The sequence below is a fragment of the Danaus plexippus genome, chromosome 31 (assembly GCF_018135715.1).
Source record: "Danaus plexippus chromosome 31, MEX_DaPlex, whole genome shotgun sequence".
Classification (NCBI taxonomy): Eukaryota; Metazoa; Arthropoda; class Insecta; order Lepidoptera; family Nymphalidae; genus Danaus; species Danaus plexippus.
The window spans coordinates 2,413,524-2,436,205 of NC_083558.1; the positions used below are offsets into that span (position 1 = coordinate 2,413,524).

Sequence of the window (22,682 nt, forward strand, 5' to 3'; positions counted from 1 at the left end):
GAGTTACGTAGTTAATAGTACGGCGAAAATGCTCAAGTGTTAGAGCATAACCCGCCATGCTGATTTATATAATATATGAGACATAAAAAACTAATTTGTATATAAGAGAAATAAAATACAAATAATATCATTAAGCATTTAATTCATAGTCAGCTACGAAGGTCCTTATTTGTTTAGCTTTCAGTGTACATTTGAGATCTGTCAAATCGTCTGGAATCGGATTTGGTTGGGAATCGGAATTTTGGAATTCACCTTCGATGTTCCAATTCCATTTGGTATGATCCTCCAGCCATTGGTTAGCCGCTAGGGTTGTCTCTTTCACCGATTTAATCTTAATCGTGTTGAAGATATTAAAGTCGACTTGCACAGCCCTATCGATGTAGTTCTCGAATCTTAAGAGTATTTTATCTCTCCAGGTCTCCAGCGTCAGGAGGTGAACTCCGTCCGGGAGCTGCTTCATGCCTTTGAAGCAATTACTCAGTTTTAGCCAGCTCTCGAAGGATATATGCTCTGCTTTCGATACAAACACTATCGGCTCGTAGTGCGTTTGCAGAGCATACTTCTTTTCGCTCAGGGTTTCTTGTTCGTCGTTAGGATTCAGGTTGAGGAGCCTGTGTCTCCCCCTTACAACCAGTCCCTCACCTTGGGCTACTTCGTTCAGAGCCTCTCCCACTCCGAATGCATCGTCGTGTAACAGTCGACGATGTACCATCAGCTCTATGCCGCCCTGCACTAGCGACGTGCCCCCTTCGGACCTGTCCACCAACACCGTGATTCTCGTATGCCCGTCCTCTAAGAACATCTTGCTCGTCACCGGGTAATAATTCCCCGCGATCGGCTCCGCTAACGTGAGGTTCCACTGGGGCCGTTCATTCAACTTCCTCTTGAGAACTTGTCTTCCGTTGCTGTCCGTGAAGAAGACGCCGTCGTTGCCGACATTAGTGTCGTATCGGATGACGTATTCTTTGCCGACTTTGTCGTCCACGGGTATCGGTCCGACAACAAAGTCGTGCTCTATGAACGGCAGCCCGCCGTACACCCTGAACGTACTCGACGCCGTGTCACTCTCCGCCCGGATCTCCTGAACTACTTCCCCTTTAACTATTCTATTACTGTTATATTCTAACGGATACGGTTTATCCGTTTCCGGTCTGAAAATGTACGCGCCGGAAGATCGCGTCGTTGTGTTGGTATTGTCGCCGGAACATCCGGTCCAATAGTGGAACTGTATCCTGAGGTTGGTTGTTCTGTCCGGTAAAATCATGTGAGTGACGCCTGTATCATCAGAACGGAGTTTCAGGAACTGGAAGAAAAAGGTTGTACGTGAAAAGTAGTATAAGTAATAATGTTATAATGACAAATAATTTAAAATCATATATTCTATATAATTACCTCATTCTCCAAATAATACTCCTCACTTCTCTGCACGACGCTCGGTTCGTCCGCCAGCAGTCTGTATTCCTCGTCAGTCAAACTCGGATGTCTCATCTTCTCCATGTTCCTCGGGACCTTATCTCTATTCCTCATATTCTCCGCTCTACCCACATTCAAATCCTCATCCGTCAGCACATCAAAATTAATATTGCTTCCAGTTCCGCTCACATGCGAGGGCACGACAATTTTATCGGTCCCAATATTATCTACGTAATCAATATTCTCCACTATATACGGGCTGCCGATATTACTCCAGTAATTTTTTATACTCCGGTAATCTATTCCTCGTCTTGTTCGTTGCATCTTCTTGATGAAGAACGATTTTATCGACAGCGGGTGCAGTTTCGCTATGAAGGTGAGCTCGTGGGTGGCTCCGGACTTCCTGGTCGGTATTTTCCTAACCGGGTTCGGTATGTCTAGCAGCTGGGAGGTTACTTTCTCTCCTGAAAATAACAAATTAAATAATTTATATGTAATTCTCATATCAGTCTAGTTCATGTGTTCCCAAAGTGAGGCGCTGTGTACGGGACGAGGGCGATTTGAAATTTTATTTAGTTAGGATAAGTTATAGTGGTTTTTCACTAGGTGAACAAATGGGGACGCTAAAAAATTTATGCTCTAAATGGGCAGAGACAAAACAAGTTTGGGAAACTCTGGTCTAGTTAATTTAATAAAAAAAAAATTAAAGGCCTTAAATAATATACAATAAATTTATTCCCACGCAAGAATTGAAAAAAAAAATCCTAACTATTGTTTAAATTTAAATCATATTTTTCAATAGTTATAAATTTTAAACTGTAAATTTTTAATTACCATTTGGTGCGTAAACCTCGTACTCTCCGTCAAGGACTGGGATACGTATCGGTTCAAGGGTATTCCAACCGAGTGGATTATACACAGTCACCTGTAACAATATATATATAATACTAGTAGCCAATGAAACAAGATAGATTTTGTAAATACCAACTTATAATGTATTGTAAAAAAAAACGATTGTTTTTTAAATTTAATAATGTTTACATTTCCTATCTTGTTTCGCTGTCACTCACCACAAACTGTTGGCTGTCCTCGCTCGTAGCGCAGCTCGACTCGTTCAGACGACATCTCTCGTAATTGAATTGATATTTTTCGGATTTAGATAATTTACTGTAACATATTAATATAGAAAAATATATACATTTATATGCATTTTTAATATATTGAAATAAGTCCGAATCGTAGGAAAATTTGTTGCCAATAACAGAAGATACTCACAGGAATATTATCGTAATATACCTATTGTAACCTCATACCCAATATTCCCTGTATTACCTGATTCCCTGCCTCGCCACCAGCAACGCGTCCTCGACAGCGTTGTCCAGCAACCTCTCGTAGTCGTGAGCCACGTGTTGCTTTTCTGTGCCAGTTATGGCGTCGTGATGTTGCATCACACCTGTTCACAATTTGTCTCTCTAAATATATAAATTATAATACTACTATAGAAAATAACAGGCGGTAAGAATTTAATATACGAGTACCTAATTTCAGATGCATCAAAGTAAGAACTATCTTAGATTATCCGTATCTCAATACTCGTAACATACCGAGTAAATACAACTTATAACTTATTTGCAGCAATATTTTACTCACAAGACGCTTACTGAGTAAATAACTCACCCATAGCACTCTTCAGCTCGTCTATAACAAATTTGTTGTGTTCTTCCAAACCGGCCAACACTTGTAGATTCTTTACCATCTGCAAACAAATATTATATATATAATATAATATAATGCTCTTAAAAATTGTTTATATTGTAGGCCAAATAGGCCATACAATTCCTCTTCGTGTAAAATAAAAACATTGTATAATGATAGAAATCCGTAGAGATTTTGATTATATTTAGTGCCTTTATAAGAATATGTTTGAGACAAAAATGTACAACAAAATATAATTCAAATATAGAGCGGTGATAGGAAATAGGAAACGTTCTAACTATTCCTCATCCTTGCAAGTTCTCAACGACAAGCTACTTATAGCACATCGAAGAAAACTATTAACGCTACGTATAAAGTGACTGAAAACACGTGGTAAGAATCACCTGTAAGTATCTATTGCCGAGTCTCTCGAAGTATTTGGTAGTCGGTCGCGAAGTGAAGTACCCCGTCCAGTAGGCGGTGGGGTCACTCGCGTAAGGAAAGAAATCGTCCTGTTTAGTAGGCAGAGTCGGGCTGGAAGTAAATAATCGATAAAACCGGTAAAAACCGACAATTTTTTGAGAAAAGAAACACAAAAACCGCTATAAATGTATTTAAATACTCACTTCGAATCTTTAACGGCTTTCAGATAACAATCGGGCGTGGAGTAGAACAGTTTAATGTTCAAGCCGTCCTTGGCGGCCTTTAGATTTGTATATCTGTGATAAATACATGACATATACTACACGCGTCACACAAACCCGATTATAGTATCGATTAATGAATATAAATGCAAACACATCACTCATTAGTAAATAAATCGAGCAAAGCCGTGGTCGGTTAGTAGTTTTAGTGGGGGTTTTGTAAGCATCTTATATATTAGTTAATGTGTCTTACTACGGTCGTTAGTAGTGCCAAGTACAGTCTGTAGACTTACTCTATCAACTTATCGAGGTTGATGTACCACATCGCAGCATCTTGATAGGTAAAGTCGCCGCCCATCGTTAGTATAATATTATTCGTTCTGTAGTACTCGCCTTGTTGGTTAACGGATTTCAGAAATTTGTTTATCTAGACGATATTGAATTTCGATTATTTGTATGGAAAATTATTTTTTGTGACAACGCCATCTATTGTCGATTTCTGGGTTTTACCGAGTACTTTATAACTACCTGCCTGTTTATTAATCTTTTTACTATGAGTGATATTGAAAGTATGAAAAGCCTTGACAGGAAATACATTTCTACATAATCTGGGACTCCCGTCTAAGAATAAACCTATCAGACAATTTAAAGGTTATTTAAATAATTTAAATGATTCCAAAAATAGTTAACGCTGAAATACTCATAACATAAAATTATTACTAATAATATAAATGCGAAAGTGTGTGAGGTTTGAGTTTGTATGACTTTGTTGTTACGCAATAACTACTTAACCAATATTGATGACTCTTTCCAGTGATATAATTTAGATGTCATAATAACATATAGTATATAATGTATGTACAGTCCGTGTAGTTCCCGGGAACACTTCATGACAGGTGTATTGTGTGAAGTAACGCTACACAGACGATAGATGGCGCTGACGGTGTGGAGCATATATTACATTAACACGCTATAAACATTATTCCCTGAACTAATATCGAAAACTATCGAAAGACGCGGACAAAAGCTAGTCATTATATATAATGTTACTTTCTCATAACAAATTTATCTGGGACTTTGCTCAATTCTAGCCAATGAAGTGATATGAGGCACAACACAGACTCACGCTATCAGTTTATCGAGGTTACTGAACCACATGTTAGCGTCTTGGTACTGGAAATCGTCTCCCATAGTCACCAAGATGTTGTCGGTTTTATACGATTCCGACATACCGTACACTTTCCTTATGAACGCTGCCATCTAGCGGAGAAATTAGTATTTATAACCCAAAATTAAAATATATGTTTGTAAATATTAACCGGATTTAAATTTTTTATTGAATTTAATAGTTAATTAAATATTTTGCATGGATGGAAACCATCGTAATTTTAGTCTTTATTACAACAAATAATAAAATGTCCGTACATGGTCCATCGACTGCGCTATTTATTGTAAAAAAAAATATCGTATCGTATAAAAAAAATATCGTATCGTATCGTATTAAAAAAAATCTTTCTATTTTTGATCTGGTGTATGAAGAAATGTCGCGGATAAGTAATTCCCTATATTTAAGACGTTTTTCTACCCACATCACTAGTTAATAAATGTTTGGTTATAAAACCAGTAACTTGCTCGCACGTCAGCGTGTCCGTCATTAGAATTCTTAGTTTCATTCAATACATTCCAATGCATACTAAGCGTCACTGATAACATTCATGGCCATGCAAAATAATTGCATAACAACAATCCATGCATATGTTTGGACAGATTTCAAAAGTATTAAATCATTTTTCTTTAACATTCACTTAAATAACTCCTATTTTTGTTACTCTTATTGTAATTTTTTTCGCTAACTAAGAGTCATTATCAAACTACCCACATTTCTAGTGTTCCTTCATAAATCTTTGCCCGTCATAGTATCGACGATCTTATGAGGCTAACTCGCTGACATTCGCTATTAAAATGTATAAATGTAAAAATACATCTGTCTGTTACGATATCACTCCTAAACCGCAGAGCCGATTTTAATGAATTTTGGTATAGATATAGATGGAACCCTGGAGGTTATATCTTCCCAAATCACGACCCCGACCTTAATACGGGGCAGTGGCCATAGTGACAGAGAACAACTCAGAAGTTTTAACGGACGGAGTCGCGCTCAAGAACTATATATACACATAAGTCGTGGTGGCCTGGAGGTTAAAGGCCCGCCTCTCACACGTGAGGGCACGGATTCGAAACCTGGCAAGTGCCAATGTGATCTCTTCCGAGTCACATGTACTTTCTAAGAGTATTTAGACACCACTGACGATCAGTGAAAGAAAACATCGTGAGGAAACCTGGTCTTATAATTTCAAATTATAAGATTGAAATCGCCAACCCGTCTTGAGCGACCGTGGTAATTAATGCTCTAACCTTCTCCATGTGAGAAGAGGCCTTTGCTCAGCAGTGGGCTCCGATAGGCTGATGATGTTGACTTATATATATATATATTTAAAATCTGTCCAAATTTTTCCCTCGCAGCTAACTCAACCCTTATTAGTATCCATGCCTATATCAAAAAGTATCATCCTCACTGTATGAGTTTGTCTAAATTAATGAACCACATGCTGGCGTCCTGGTACTGGAAGTCCTCTCCCATCGTCACCAACACGTTATCGGTTCCATACGCTTCCGACATATTTCTACAGACCGCCAGGAATTTGTTGACCTTCGTCAGATAATATATCGTAGATGAATTCCTTATTTACTTAATATATACAATGATATAAAAGTCACATCCAGTAGAGTAGTTTTTTAAAATAAATTATTTAAGATGTTTCCTACAGAACTTCTAGCCAATTAAAAATGTAAGTTTCAGAATCCGTTAATAGTACTTTGTTGACAGCAACACACGTCACATTATAACTGCTCGAGTATACGCGTTCAAGAAGGAAACCGCGCGAACTTCAACATGCACAAGTTCTCTAAAATCCAGTTTTCGTTTCCCAATTTATGTAATCTTGAGTTCGCACAAATTCCAGTGTTGTTGCCACCTACATGTGCAAGAAATTTTTGCGGCCCATTAATCGAGACTATAGAGGCAAGGAATTCTATAAATAAAGAATTTATATATATATATATAGGAATGAGCCATGTTTTTTGCAAAAAACGAAGAATATACCACAGAGACAAAAAAAGAACCAATCGTTATTCCATATAATTCAGAAAATATTTAATTTTTATGAGATCTAAGACTTTCGCGAGTATTCATTTAAATGAGACTAATACTTTTCGGATTACTACGCGTATTTTACTATTTTAATAACTACACACTCCCGACGTCTCGGTTACCTTGCAGCAACCGTGATCACGGAGACGAGTTGTGAATGTTATTCACGTAGTCATCCGAAAAGTATTTGTTTCATTTTCAGGTTTTTTTGTTGCTTAACTAAAAACAACTACTGCCAGTGGACGCCCATAGCATAAGTGGTTCGCTGCATGTACGCACACTTGAACAAGTATCGCTGAAATGGCAGTTGTGCAAGTCTGGACTTACTCAAGCATACTGTAACGTGTGTGGCCGGCATTATAGTTATTCCTATAAAGTAAAATAGACGGCGTTTATGATGAAATATTAAGTAATTAAGTCGGATACTCTGACAATAGATGGCGCTGTCTTTAGGAATATGGAGAGAGTTAAACTCACTCTATCTTCGACGTTATATAAGGGCGAGTTCACATCATCTATGATCGGCTCGTCGTTGCAGAGCACGTCGAAACAGAAGCCGGCCGGCGGTGAGTAGGTATTGAACAGAACACCCGTGAATATATCCGACGAGTTACCTTCAGTTTGAGAAAGATTTTAACACATTAATTATAGTAATTTGTTTGACTCAATTTCTTGTAATGTACTTTTGACTTGCATTTGTCCTTTTTACAACATTTCTTTTGGAATCATAGAAAATAAGACAAGATATATAAGCAAGTCATTTGCATTACAAACTTATATAAGAAAAATGTATGGTCAAATACTTTGAACTTCATTTTAATGGACTAAGGCTTGGCTATCTAAAAAACTATTTCCAACGATGACTGATATTCCAGCATGTGAAAAATATTTTAAACAGGAAGTTACGTAACCGATCAGTAATAATACCGACAATAAAAACGTAACCAATGTAAGCTGATCCCTCACCGAGCTGGTCGTCTCCCCTCCACACCATCTCCATCCTCTTGTCTCTCAGACGAGATCCTTTATCCTGGTAGTCGATCCGTCCCAGGAACAAGCCGTCGTATCCCATCTGGGATAAAAGAGATGCGAACTCCCTGGAGTGGCCGAACGGATCTATCTGCCATCCCACGCGTGGGATCCCACACGCGCCGAACGTATCGTTCAGCTTCCTTCAACCATATATCATATGTCTTATAGTTTGTAACATCAAACACGTTCAGGCACATTTTTTATATGAAAATTTGAATGTACGCCGCTAACCGATGGCAAAAACTGATGTCCTTATTCATTGAAGCATTGAAGGAAAACTTGACAACCCATCATACATTATTTACTACCGATATCTAACTTGAAGGTTATGTAGGTACTTTCGAATCGGTCATAAAAATATATTGACAGTATGACGTCATCAGTGCAAAGTCCAGTGAGCGTCGAACCGTAGCTGTTAATTCATAGAACTCACTTGAGGCCCCAAGTAAACTGGTCGATGGTGCTCTGATAGTGCGAGGCGGCTTCGTCGTTCATACTCCAGGCTCCCCCTACAAACTGCAGCCGGCCCTGGCGGACCAGGGTGTGGACCTTGTGGCGAGTGTCGTCACTCTGAAGAGTCCACCACTTCCAGAAGAACGCTGTCTCCACATATATAAACCTGGGGAGGTGACAATAGCACTATAAAAGCAAAGATTTTAAATGAGCTCTTCAGTGATGTAACTTTTATATCAGAATATCTTATAGTATAATGTGTCTTCAGTCCGTGTAGTTCCCGCGAACACTTCATAACAGTTGTATTGTGTGAAGTAACGTGAGACAGACGACAGATGGCGCTGACTGTTTCTTCCAAATAATAGTATAATCATCTGATATAATTCATTTCTCTAAACACAGCTAAGAAAACGCAGAAGATATCGTTGACAAAACTAGTAAACTCGTCGTTACAGTCCATTCCTAGCTGGTATTAGGCAATTTTTGGTCCCTCTATTGAGTTTCTATAAAAAATAACTTACTTTTCAAATAACAATTTCAAGGTTAATGCATCGAGAAGCATGTGACTCACATGACAAGAATCGAACCCAACACTATCGCAGTGCATCCTAACTACTGCACCGTCTAACACATGTAACTAGACAAAAAGTTGAGAAATTATATTCCTACCTTCGTTTAGGATCCTGCCACAGTTCTTTAATGACAGAGTCCAAGATATACTGGACACCTGCTTTCTGAATGTCGTTCTTGCCTACAAACAAATAATAAATACATTTATATGCCTTAATTTATTGATTCATAGAAATTAGTTAATTTTTAATCTTTCAAATATCCTCACGTATTTTATCATATAAAATAATGAAAATGCATACACAGAAAGCTAATATGAAAAATAATACACTATTTTTAATCGATATATCAATAATAAATAATTAGGAATCGATGCACAACACTGATTAATATTATTTTAGATACATGTATTAGTGCCATCTATTTTGACATGATAACACGTGACGTCACGTGAGGTGATGACGTGTCGTGTCGGATTAACATATCGAGGGTAGTTCTCACTTCCATAGTAGTATTGATCCACGGTCTTGAGCCAGCCGACGTCGTCGTGTGTGTGCGGTACTATGTGAACGTTCAACACCCCGGCCTCCGCGGCCGTGCAACTCTGTGAAGGGTACTTTACTATAAAACCGTTGAGAAATGTGAGTACTTAAAACAGGGGAATTACCGTTTTTATTCGACACATTTCGCGTATTAAATTATTAAACTCCACTCGTTCCCCATGTATATAATATTATATAATTTTGATACAAAAATCATTGGGAGTTTTCACTGAAATAAATGTCGAGACATAATAATCAATTATGTAATTATAAAATAATGAAAAACGAGTACTGACACACGAAAACATTAGTGTCATTTCAATGAATAGAAACGAAAGTCTTAACTACCATTATCCCATACTAATTGATAAAATGAAATTCGGCTTCAAGTTCCACAACGTATTAGGAGAAAATAGAGGTATCTGTGAGTCTTAATAACTTCTAATCATTCTTGATGATAGCTTTTTATAATTCTACTTGTACCGTACACTAGAAGACAATCAACAAAATAAGTCCGTAAAATATACATTTAGGCAATATCCAAAAGGGCAAAAAATTATAATAATATTAGGTTATTAGACAAAATTAGATCAATATATATATATATATATATATTGATCCGAGTCACAAATGTCGGAAGATCTCATATTGACAAGTTCAATGTATTCAACGATTTAAAGGTCAAAGTTTATCGAGTGCTGATAATGTTTATTTACTGATGTCGTTATATACAATTAACAATAATGAAGTAACAAACAAAACAAATTTTATATAGAATAAAAATACTTCCTTTGTTCTCATTCATAAATATATGATAGCACGCTTACCACATGTGTCTATCGTTACTACATACCAAGCGTTTCCCGTTACATTCAATAACGTACGTTGATACTATCTACCAAGATGTACGAATCTACTAATTTATCTATTCATATTTAATTATGCCAGCATCAAGTATTTAGAACTTTTTTGATTGCTACCTCCTCACTAATAAATCTTCAATTCTCATCAGACAAAAGAGTTTATACATATATCACTCCCAAACTCATAGTGACTCAATACAACGAAACTGCTCAGCAATCCATGGATTCACCGTGAGGGTGACGGGTCCATCGTAGCAGGGAGAGAAGCTTCAACAGTGCCTGGGACTTGACCGAGGTGTAGGTTTAAGCGGCCCCTAACTAACGCGCGTTAAACGCTGACCTCCACCGTCCAAGCTCCTCTCTACCTAAGCCATACTGACTGAATATCCGTAAATTTTCGCACAAATTTCTATGTAACTGTCAAAAGCTCCTGGATCTCATTAAAGGGTTACTAACATCGTAACCGCATTTCTCGTCAAGCGGCACTCCAGACGAGAGACCTATCAGCAAGAAAAGGAGCAGCATTTCCTGAAACAATAAAAAAATACATAATAAAATAACTAAAATTCATTTTAACTTGATTAAGTTTTTAAGATTAAAGTAATATTGAGCTACCTGAGTTAAAAGAAGAGGCACACGATAGTGTTACGAGTGGCGCCATCTACTCTCTAATTATAATATACTATAATCCTTAGAATTACTTTTATGACTGATAATAATAATACTGAGCCATTGTTATTTTGTAATGGCAACATTTAAGAATTGTATTTGAAAACTATGAATACTGGCTCCAGCCATTGTGTCGGACATTACTGGAAGTAACGCTGAACATTGGGAGTCAAGCCAAACTGTGCCTCGGACTATAGCTTAGTTTGCAAAGCAACTAGAAGGTACTCCCTAACTCACGGGTTTGAATCCAGCACGTTACTTTAACTTTTCCACAAATCCTAGTTGTATAATCGAACATTGAGAATAATTTCCCTAATTTTTTTTATTTTCTACTATAATGGATACCGTTGTTGTATTCAATTATAGCTAGTGATGGGATGATGGGGCGAAGGAACATTGTTCTTACGATTCCTCAAACAGAAACGAGGATGTAAGCCATTTCCATATGACTTCCTATCAGAAGATTATACAAGAGACGTTATAAAAGAAAAATAATATTGAAAATAAAATCATTACCCAAATATACCTTATAAGTAATATTAATTAAAAAAAAATACGAAAGTATTTTAAAGAGACAACACAGGGTAATGTGTATATATAACGGTAATGATTTGAAAACTAATATTATGCTGATCATAAAAAAAGTGAAATCTTAAAAGAAAAGAAAATTGCGTTATAATAATCGCAGCAAGATTGTTTTTGTATGCGATCTACCGACAGTTAATATTTTATACTACGAATTAATATACACGTATGTATACCGCTGTCTTAGTTTCTTGTGTTTACAAACAAAAAGATATCGGTGAGTTATAAGTAGAAAAAATCCTCTGACTAAGGAACCCAAAGAAATCTTTCTTTTTTTTAAAGACGTGCACAGTATATTCTGCCAGTGTCATGTAGGATGGCAGAGACACAAGGAATGTCATTAAAGACGACAGAAAAATACATTCCATTGTCAAAATAACGAATAGGTATGTCATTAAGGAATTAGTTCAAATATATATTGTTATCATACTAATTACATCGCCAAATAAATTAATGTTATGTTTGCTATGACATTAATAGATATTTGTGTTTTCAAAAAAAAAAAAAAAAAACAACACAGACCAAGTAGGTAGTTAATGTTTTTGATAAATGTGACTCGGTATCGATATTTACATTACAATCGATAAATTTCTACGTTATCGAATGATAGTTTGTTTCGCAAACAAAACTTCAATTTCATATCAATGACTTATTTATATATATCTATATTAATGAATTTGCACTGTCTGTTAGCAATATTAAAATAATACAGAACTTTTTAAAAACATATACAGCGTAGATTTGACGATATATATTTTTTTTACATTTAAGTTCTTTCGACTGTGTGTCCCGGCTTAGGTCTGAATTTATTAATTCCTGGATCGGTTTTGACGGAACTTTCACTGGTGTATAACTGGTGTAATAAGCAGATAAATTCTCTAATTATAGTATTATATATTTTTTATTATATTAATATATATTTACAAAAAAATATTCTCTTCCAAAGAAGTTTCGTTATAAGGTAGAAGTAAATAAGATGTATTATTTGTAATCTTCAAAGCCAATGACCGTTTTACGAACTTATCTTCTCGACAACAACAAACAAAATATAATACATATTTGTTTCCACAAGTATTTATTTAACTGAAATTTTAAACCAGTTAATCTCGAATCGATTTATGACAATGGGTGGTTTAACTGTGACGTCATTCCCAATCAAAGATGGCGGCGTTCTCAAAAATGGCAGTCATTTAAATGCACTACAATTTAGGTACCAAATTTAAGTTTTTAACAAACATGTATAAATAGAATAGCGAGAAATGTCATTCGTTATTTTAAATATAATATTGTTTTTTTTTTAATTTCTTTTTTATTTTAATTTTCTTGTAACCAGCATAAATACAATTAATTCAACCTATTTACTGTTTGTTATCATAAAAATGAGAACTTAGTTTGGGGTTCTAAAGACTCAAAACCGTCAGTTGCACGTTTAATAACTTATTACTCTACATTCTACAACATGAACGACGGTGATATTTAACGTTGAAATTGACGGTGCGAACTCGTATTAAGTTTGTTTAAGATATACAAAAGTGTATAGAGGTTTGTTTTCAATGTTATTATTTGTATGTACCTCAAGTTAGAGCCTTTAACACCATAACGTGCGAGGGTTCGTGAATTAAACTTTGTCTAAAAGTAATCCGCTCAGTAGAAGTGTTATGTTTTTTAAGGTCATTAAATCATTTAAACTAAACCAAATTTTTCAGATAATACGCGTTTTTAACAATTTCTTTAAGATGAACTTTCATCTCGTCTGTCCGTCATGATTGATGTAAGTGAACCGAAACGTGCGTAATATGCAGACTAATATAATGAGAAACGCGTAGCACATAAAAAACTAAGTTCCCTTTAAATAACTATTAAAATATTATTAAAATAATGTTCAACGAGAGATTTTTTGCTATACACACGTAAGGCATAAACAAATGCATTCAACTAGGAGTCGGTTTATAGGTAATCGGTATCAGGTCATAAGGTAAAGAAAGCCGTCCGTCAAACCGGATCACATTCCCGACTCGGCGAAGGTCGGGAAAAAAACTATCTAGGAGGTCCACATCTTAGACCTGAAGGATAAAAAAACATGTGGAACTCGCAGCCGGATGCATAGAGGTGGAATTCAATAGGTCACTGATACGTTATAGCTCGGACTCGTTAAATATTTAAAACTAGAATTTTCTTGCGACTTCGTTTGCGTTCGTCGGAATTATAAATGTGTTGCTGACTGGGTGAACTATGTTCCGGCTTACAATCAGCAGATATTGTATTTTATTACGTAATTTTTCTCGATCTAACGATATGAAAAGTATCCTATGTCCATTTCCGTGTTCCAAGCTATCTCCTCGTTAATTTTCAGTCAAATCCGTACAGCACTTCTTAAGTTTTAAAAAGTTTAAATAACTTTCATTTCTTTTATATATAGAATACTATATTTGTCATTTAACCATAGTAATGATACTTAACATTATTTTAAGTTATTTAACAAACTAGTTAAAATTAAGTTGGTATGTGTAACAAAGGTCTAATTTATTCATTTTGTATACAAACAGCATTTAAAATCAATTCACTTGTCGTTCGCAGCGTTGTATGAAAATAGAATTATATATTTTTTTTTCTCTTCTCATTATTTCTTCTGTGTACTAAAATTTTTTATGACAAACACAAGCTTTTCACAAACAAGAAGCATTAAGTGCGGATTAAGAAACGTCCGATCAGAAGTATATTTTATAAAGAATAATATATGAGATATTTACGAGCGTGGTATTACAAGATTTATACAGATAAAGGTTGTCTTTGACAGTCACTCAGACGACTGGCTGGCGTATTTGGACCCTTGAAATTCGGACCTCAATCCAGGTGAATGCGATAACACGATAAACCGAAAGTTTTAACGTCGTCTATACTTCGCTACATTTCGTTTGACATTCCGGTGACGTTAAAAACGGGTGTAAAAATCAATGAATCAAAATATTCATCCTACATAAAAAATGTGACAAAGATAAATTTAATACTCGTACTTGTTTCAAAACTCTTGTGGTGTTGCAACGAGATAAAAATCGATCTATAATATTTATCACACAGCACACGCGACCCTTCAAAAACAAGAGAATTACGAAATAAGTCGCCAACACCATTCCCTAAGAATTATCTCAATGATGTGTACTTCAGATATTTTCATATATAAAAATGTATTTGTGAGATTGTTTTTAATTTCACCGGAACAACGTTAAATAAAATTTTGACGTAATTTGATTCATATTTAGCTCAGACAAAGGCTATAAAACTTCTCATAAATTCCTCGTAGTTCAAGCGGGAGCACTTCATAACATAATGCGATCAAAGACTTTCGCGAGTTTTATTCATCTAAATGAAGCTAATATATTTCGAATACTACGACGGCAGGCGTGATCACGGTTGCTGAAAAGTAACCGAAACGTCGGGATTATGTAGTTTTAAAATAAAAAAATCCGCGTACTATATCCGAAATATATTAGTTACACTTCATAACAGTTGTACTGTATGAAGTAACGTGACACACACGATAGATGGCGCTGGCGGCTGATCAACATATATCGCTTTAACACACCCTAATTTTAAGCCCAATACTGAAAAACAAACAAACGAAGCCACGGCCACAAACTAGCGAAACTATATTATCTCATTTATGTATCCTAAAGTTAGTTTAAATTTCTTAATTTCAACCGGAAGTTTTAATTTAACTGTAGCCATTTTCATGATCTATTATCATAAATAAATTTACAAAAAATATCGTTACTTTTAATTAAATATAAGTTTTTAATAGTTGTCTGTCGATGGTAGGCTTGAAATAATTTTATAAAGCCATTGAAATAAATTTAAATACATTATATGTATGTACATATATATATTTTCACTTGAAAGGTTATCAAAAATACTTCTATATTTATATACATATATATTTGTGTTTATCATATTAAGATTTTATTACACTCTATACCTATACGTGATGATTGGTAGCATCACAAATAAGCAACAAACAATAACTATACAAAAAAATACACTATAAGTATTAAAAATTTCAAAAAATCTATATCGTGTAAATTTTATGAGATTTTGATGAAATAATTTAAAAAAACAATCACTTCCTACAGGCATACATTAGTGATGTTTGATTTGAAATTCAAAATTATGTTTTCTATTTATTTATTTACTAAATTTATATCGTTTCGTTGGCGTTCTTCTCTGCTTATTTATGATATTTTAATAAAAGCAAAACTTTCGAATTCCGTCCCTAAACATATAATATTTCACACGTATAGATTTGCGTTCATTATAAGATAATTACTACTTATGTCATCCTCAAACTATCGAAGATGTTGTACCGATTTTGATGACACTTAAATTCATTGACAGACGATGTATAGGAAAAAAACTAAAGGTTTCAATAACACTCAAAAATATAAATAGACAAAGCAGATAGACTCTTTATTAAGAGCGTTAAGATTATCAATTGTATATATATGAAAAATAAGACTTTAATTTGAAGAATTTTTTTGAAAGTAATATAAAAAATAAAACAAATTTAAAATTTATCATAAACTAACCGTTATGTAATTTTTAAAACTAATATAAAAAAAAATGAAAAACAAATTTAAAAACTAACCGTTCTGTAACACGGTGTATATAATTTTAAATGTAGGTATAATTCACTTATTGTTATAACCGCGTTAGCAATTGTCTTTATAAAGCAGACGTCGTACGCTGGAATAATTGAAAATCACTGTCCAATTACATCTACATAATTGATTTATAAAAATAAAAAATTATATATATATATATATGGAGAAATAATCATAGCTATTAACAATATAAAATATAAATGCACTTACATGGAAGCCGGCACTGCAATGTATTACCGAATTAACTGTGGGTTATTAAAAAAAATCCAACCAATTAATGTACATTAACTTTCAGACAAAAATTTAACGACTAATACGCGAGACGAGCAAATGTGTACTGATTATTTGGCTTAGCGAATTACGCTTCCCGTTTGATGTATGGAGTCGATTCGTTTTGAAACTTGACAGACAAAAATATAGATTATAAAACACTTGTAGAGTATATTACGTTTTAATTAAGGTTGTTGATTTACTATAATTAATATATATATATATATATATAATATGTTTCATAACAATTGGTTAGAAAAATAAATGAATACATTTTAAATAAGTATGACGTTTGATTGAAGCACAACTAGAGGTTTGTCTTTATATTGAAATGAACTCGTAATTACAAAATTCCACATATATCTATTAATTTTGACAAAATGGTTGAAAATGATTATTCTTATAATAAGTATTATCGTTTTTCTAAGGATTATAAAAAGATTCAACAACAACCTTGACATAAGATGAAAAAAAAATTGTGAGTGTCTATGAGTTTATCTTTAACTGTCACTATTCGCTTGACATTTGACAGGCGACAATTGTTTTCGTAATATCAAAAATGTTTAGAGAAACGTTAGTTTTTTATGTTTAGAAATAGTTATAGCCAATGACTGCTTTACCAAAAATTAATAATGACCCAAGCTTGGAAGTTTTCTGAATCGTCACAGGATTTATTGGAACGTTTCGTAAAATCCAGTGAGAAAATCGGTAGGAGTAAATGGGTGAAAGAGTTCGGTCACAAAACGACGGATCTCTTAGAGACTTACAATTTAACAGGTGTTGATAGAGACGATACGTTTGTGATAAGCAGCGACGAAAGTTCGTCGGATACTATCATACTCGGTGATAAAAATGATGAAGGTGATGAAATGCAAAGCATCCCGACCCAGTTCAGTCAAGACGTAGCTGTCAGGGAACCTGTTACTCACATCGACTACATCATAAAGAAATGTCACAAAGATCCAAGAAACTATAGTCTATTAGCCAGCAATCTGACGGAGGGGGATATGGAGAAATTATTGGAACACATCCTCAATAGCACATTGGATCACAACTTCACAGACAAAATTCTCATGGAACTACTCCCGACTTACCTTAAGAAATACCCATCCAGAAATTCAATAGATTTGTTAATAAAGACGAGGGAAAAGATTATATTTAACAATCTATTTGAAGTTATAATGAAAGACACGGACATACAGAGTGTGGTACTGCAAGAATACACATCAGTTCTAAAGAGCAACGCCGACAAATCAGACTTGTTGAATAATATTATATCATACAACATATCCGATGAGGTTTTCACATACCACCTTGAAACTATACTCATGATGTATAAAGACTGCAACAAAACCAAAGACATCAACTGTTTTATACTGACAAAACTCACGCAGACATCTCAAAATGGTGCCACGGATAAGAACTATGGCCGTCTCTTGCATTTGTATCTGCAGAATCTGAGATGTAATCCCGCAGAAGCTGCGAGTTGTTTAGAAAATTTAGAAAAGTTGATCGATACACACCATTCGCCCTTCAGAAGGCCATGTATAAATATATTTAATGAAATTAAAAAATATATCGAAGTGTAGTTAAGAATTAAAAGATCTTTTATATATACCTTTATAATTTTTCTTCTTTAAGTAAATAATGAATTTTTATAGGCACATACAGAAAACGAGTGTATTTAAAATCAAAAATATGCAAATTTATGAAGTCACTAGGTACTTACAAAAATTATCAAACATTTTCAAATATGGAATTAAATTTTGATATTTATTTAGGTACTTCTTTAATTAATCAACTCCAGTCAACATTAAAAATATTGCTGGATTTCGAGTAAAACTTCTACCACAGACCCTAAAGCCCCTTGAGATCTTGATCAAATTGAAGTTTGTCTGGTAGGTTAACAAAATGGAGATAGGTTCTCGTAAATAAGAAAAAAAAACAACGAATTATCACGTCTCCTTTAAACATTAATTAATATCCTTAGTCTACGTAACAAACAAAGTTTACATCCTTTATTGTCTTGATTCAAATGCGTTCGTTCCTATAATATCAGTAATAATGATAAAGAGGGCACAGAGCTTCATATTTGAAATAATAGACTGAAATCCAAACTGCACACATTTATTGAAAAATGAATTTTAGTTTTAAAGTAACAGTCTTACAGTACAGAGGCATATTAAATAACAAGTACAGACTCAAAAAGTGTATTTGGTATACATTTTTATAAAGAGTTACAAAAAAACATATGTAATTTTGAACACTCGATCACAGATTGCACAAAACACGGCGATTTTTAAACGCAAATGAGGAATATCAAAATTTTGATGAAGAAATTAAGATAGGTTTAAAAATCGCCGGGAAAACTATTATATAATTTTGTTATAACAGTAAAAATCACAGTTAAAAACTTTTGCACCCGTGTAGACTTCCCCTAAATATTTTAAAGCTTTAACATACACTGTGTGCACTATCATTTTTATTTTCTAATTCTAACGCTAGTATTATCATTAAAAACTTACCATATTGATATAAAAAATAATATTAAATGACATTGATGCCAGATCGTCTGACGAATTTGAAAACAAAATTTCCAATTTTCTATATGTTCATAAAAATAATGAAAATATAATCTTTGCGATTATAAAAAAAAAATAATAACTTGTATCTTGATTTTTTTGAAAAAAATCAGAAATATATTATATCTTACAAAATATATTACTAAAATAATGATTATGAGAATTAACTTACGGTGAGGCTTCGACTTTTCGAAAAAAAAAAAAAACGTGAACCCTGTTATCCTGATACAACAACTATCATCTTTTTTTCGTATACAAAGTTTACTTGTAAAGAAATCAAAATGGCCGACGATTCAACATATGTAGAAGCCACCTCAATAATAACTTATTAATACATTATTAAACTTATTCTAATTTAAGTTGTAAAATGTAGAAAATGCAAAAACAGTGGTTAGTAGGTACATTCGAAATCCTATTATTTTTTTAATTCAATATGAAAAACAGTTTTGAACACATCTTGTTGATCAGTCTTGATTTTGAGATCCGTTTTATTTCTAGATCGATTCAAACCTAGTTCATCTAGAATCTATAACTAAACTAGTTAGATTAACAGCTAGACAATATAACTTAGATAAATACGTGAAATCAGTAACCCTGTTTGAATTTAGCACGTGAAAAACCCGGATATAGGAACGCATTAAATATGAAATATCTTTAAATAAGCAATTTGAGCACCAGACATGTGAAGTTTGGAAAAAAATAACAAATTCAGTCAACGAGGTGAGAACAGACAGAGTCAAGGTAACGTAATAGTGTAACATGCAACTTGGTTAAAGAGATGTGAAATTTGAAGTCATTAATGTGGGAAAATAAATTATTATTTTGATTTAAACATGCAATTAATCGATTATCTCACCCAACTTCTCCCGTCTACTGATATGTTGGGGTTCGGAGCAGTGAGCCATCAACACAGACTCACCGATGATAAGATTTTCAAAGCACAATGTGCAAGCGTACAGTGCATCACCAAAGCAGACGATTTTGTTCTCATCTCTATACATTCTCATGGGATTTAGGACTGTACTTGGTTGTATCTCCTTACCAGCCGACATGCATTTTTTAATGTATGCCGTTTTATAGAGGAAATGTATCTTCTCACAATGCTCTTGACTCAGTATGTGGCATAGCAAGTCACTTTCTTCGGTTTCGATATATTGGCATGGCGGGCAATGAAAAATAATGTTCTTGGACTCATTCTGTTCACAGCTTAATTGGATGCTATGTACTTGGATGTAAAAAGTTATTCTTTCAATGGCCGCCTTCTGGAGTAAGCTGTTGAATAAGCTCGAGTCTTCATAGCTGGTGTAGCTGATGACTTGGTCCAAGGACTCCGAGTAAGCTGTGAGTGTGGAACAGTCCAATGTAAAATTCCCGATCGATGATGTTATAAATAAGGACTGGTCTGTTTTGGATGATGCTGACTCTAAATCGGAATCCGGTGATGAATTATGGCAATTGCATTCACATTTAGATGAATCATCATCTATGGAGTCATTCCGCAGCGAGAACAGGTTCAACAGGGCATCTCTCAGATCAGGAAAATCAAAATGCTTTTTCTTCTTGTGCGTCTTCTGTATGGGCTTCTTTAGCAACCTCTGTTTGTCTATATTCAGGTATATACGGACAAAGTTGTCTATGCAGGATTTGATTGACAGCAATTGCTTCTTTAGTTTGTACTTAGTCTGATCGTCTTCTCTCTCAACAATGAAGTTCCAGTTAGCATTCTTCTCTATATTTGTGATGTCTTCTAGAGTTTTATGTATATTACTCCCCTGTAGTGCTGTCACAACGGATTTGGAATGGAATACTTTGGAAACTTCAATATGGAATTGGAATTCATGCAGCAGCCTTTTCATAACGGATTCCATTTTATCTAGTTTCATTTGATAGTTCAACAGCAGTCTTATTCTTTCTTCTTCACTCTTTTCGAGTTCAACATCACCAAAAGATTCCAGGCTTGTGGATGGTACAATTTTATCATTACTAGAGCTGCTCTCGTTGACTTTCCGGCACATTTTTATGGATGAATTGCTCGATTTAATAGAAATATCTGTATCCGAATGGTCTGATAGTGAATGTATGTCTATTTCCTCTTCTAGCGGAGATGAAGTGTCCCTCTCATCGTACATAGCATCGAACAGATCTAAAGTCTTGAAATCGAAGCCCCGAAAGCGTTCGGAAAATGCCTCGGAGCTTTTGCATTCCAAGTGAACATGCTTCGGTGTGTTTTCAACATTGTAAGTGCTCAGTTGATTCATAGATTGGCTGGCTTTCTTAATATCCAACTTGAGCTTTTTACGCCTCTTCTCTCGTGTAGGCACCTCGACACTCAGAGTTAATAGATCTGTATCGGAAAGAGAGCCTTTTTTCGCTGCGTAATTCTTTAACGATTCTGGCAGCTTCAAGCTAGTGCACTGCCTCGAAGTGGAATCTGCCTCCTCAAAATTTATTATCGGATCTTCGACCATGTACGTATGTCTACGTCTCTTTAGATTAGGATCATTGCTGGGACTCTCATCGGATTTTTTGAAATAGTTAATGTTTGAGAGCATCTTCCTAAAAGAAAACGCCATTTTTCCGCGATAACCCAAGAATCTGTAACATACACAACGATGATTGCCAACTTTGAACAAAGGAATATTATTGTATTAAGTAGACTTACCAGTGTTTCGTTAGTGTGCACTACTACGGATTTGGATTTAGCTAGACAATAACAATTTATACTAGGACATTTTGACGGCTAAAATTTAATTAGACGAGAGTACCTTCAACTTAAAATTATTTATTTAATGGACAATGGACATATACTTTGACAAATGTTGTACCTACTACCTATACAAACAAAAAGGGGCAGACGATCATCTGTGTTATGAGTCGACTAAATTAAAACGTTGCATAGTTTTGATAATTTCGCCATTAGTATGGAAAAATCAATATGGAGAATGTTTCAGTATTCTGACATATAACTTTTTGATTTTGCCGTGTAATACTTAAACTAAATTGTTACCAGCTAAAATAAGTATATCTATTACTTTATGGCATAATAAATAAACACCTTTTAATTATTTCTAATTCCAAAACATTGATGTACGGTGTTTTCAACTGCATTTTTTGCATAAAAATCTTAAATTTCTACTCACTAATAGCACCACAAAAAAAAAATATTAATGATTTTTTTTTTTATACGAGTTCATAGTTTTGTTTAACTGTTTAGAAAAAAGTGAATATGAAATAAAAAGATATTCACTTTTAAGTTTCGTTATTATTTTTATTGTATTATTAAAACAATTATTAAATGTTTGTCTTACAGTATTTTCGTAATAGCTTAGAATTGATAGTTTTCGAACATAACTTATAGAAAATAATTTGCCGCAAAAGTAATTACAAAATAAATATTCCTCCAGTAATAAAAATTAAGTAAATCAAATTATAAATTTTTATAAGGTTTAAGTAAATTAAATTACGTATTCTGTGCTCTCTACATTATTTAATTTTTCC

The 22,682-nt window shown here is 34.2% G+C and overlaps 3 protein-coding genes across 5 annotated transcripts; 1 reads left to right on the top strand and 2 right to left on the bottom strand.

The window, feature by feature from the left end:
• Positions 1-125: 125 nt before the first annotated feature.
• Positions 126-16,703, bottom strand: LOC116778300 (lysosomal alpha-mannosidase-like). Of its 3 annotated transcripts, none has more exons than XM_032672249.2 (16): positions 16,543-16,703; positions 10,880-10,951; positions 9,520-9,622; positions 9,118-9,199; positions 8,429-8,614; positions 7,930-8,135; positions 7,441-7,577; positions 4,879-5,012; positions 3,735-3,827; positions 3,513-3,642; positions 3,091-3,169; positions 2,746-2,866; positions 2,484-2,580; positions 2,248-2,338; positions 1,393-1,877; positions 126-1,303 (listed from the first exon to the last, which is right to left on the bottom strand). In XM_032672249.2, the coding sequence occupies exons 2-16, from the start codon at positions 10,946-10,948 to the stop codon at positions 131-133; spliced, it is 3,186 nt and encodes a 1,061-aa protein (XP_032528140.2). In that variant the 5' UTR covers positions 10,949-10,951; positions 16,543-16,703; the 3' UTR covers positions 126-130. The 3 variants fall into 3 exon arrangements, with proteins under 3 accessions (XP_032528140.2, XP_032528142.2, XP_032528141.2); XM_032672251.2 differs by lacking the exon at positions 4,879-5,012 and adding an exon at positions 6,329-6,462; XM_032672250.2 differs by lacking the exon at positions 4,879-5,012 and adding an exon at positions 4,046-4,179 and having other exon boundaries at positions 16,543-16,702.
• A 417-nt stretch (positions 16,704-17,120) lies between these two features.
• Positions 17,121-18,215, top strand: LOC133319870 (uncharacterized). Its single transcript, XM_061525824.1, has one exon. It carries the CDS (start codon positions 17,235-17,237, stop codon positions 18,189-18,191), a length of 957 nt encoding a protein of 318 aa, XP_061381808.1. The 5' UTR covers positions 17,121-17,234; the 3' UTR covers positions 18,192-18,215.
• Positions 18,216-18,713: 498 nt separating this feature from the next.
• Positions 18,714-22,221, bottom strand: LOC116778465 (uncharacterized). Its single transcript, XM_032672474.2, has 2 exons — positions 21,847-22,221; positions 18,714-21,779 (listed from the first exon to the last, which is right to left on the bottom strand). Exon 2 carries the CDS (start codon positions 21,755-21,757, stop codon positions 20,024-20,026), a length of 1,734 nt encoding a protein of 577 aa, XP_032528365.2. The 5' UTR covers positions 21,758-21,779; positions 21,847-22,221; the 3' UTR covers positions 18,714-20,023.
• Positions 22,222-22,682: the final 461 nt, after the last annotated feature.

Coding starts and splice junctions, on each gene's coding strand:
- LOC116778465 (XM_032672474.2), bottom strand. CDS start 21,757: ATGGCGTTTTCTTTTAGGAAGATGCTCTCAAACATTAACTATTTCAAA.
- LOC133319870 (XM_061525824.1), top strand. CDS start 17,235: ATGACCCAAGCTTGGAAGTTTTCTGAATCGTCACAGGATTTATTGGAA.
- LOC116778300 (XM_032672249.2), bottom strand. CDS start 10,948: ATGCTGCTCCTTTTCTTGCTGATAGGTCTCTCGTCTGGAGTGCCGCTT. Junction 9,623..10,879: donor ACGAGAAATGCGGTTACGAT/GTTAGTAACCCT, acceptor TACCCTTCACAG/AGTTGCACGGCCGCGGAGGC. Junction 3,170..3,512: donor TCGGCAATAGATACTTACAG/GTGATTCTTACC, acceptor ATTTGTTTGCAG/ATGGTAAAGAATCTACAAGT.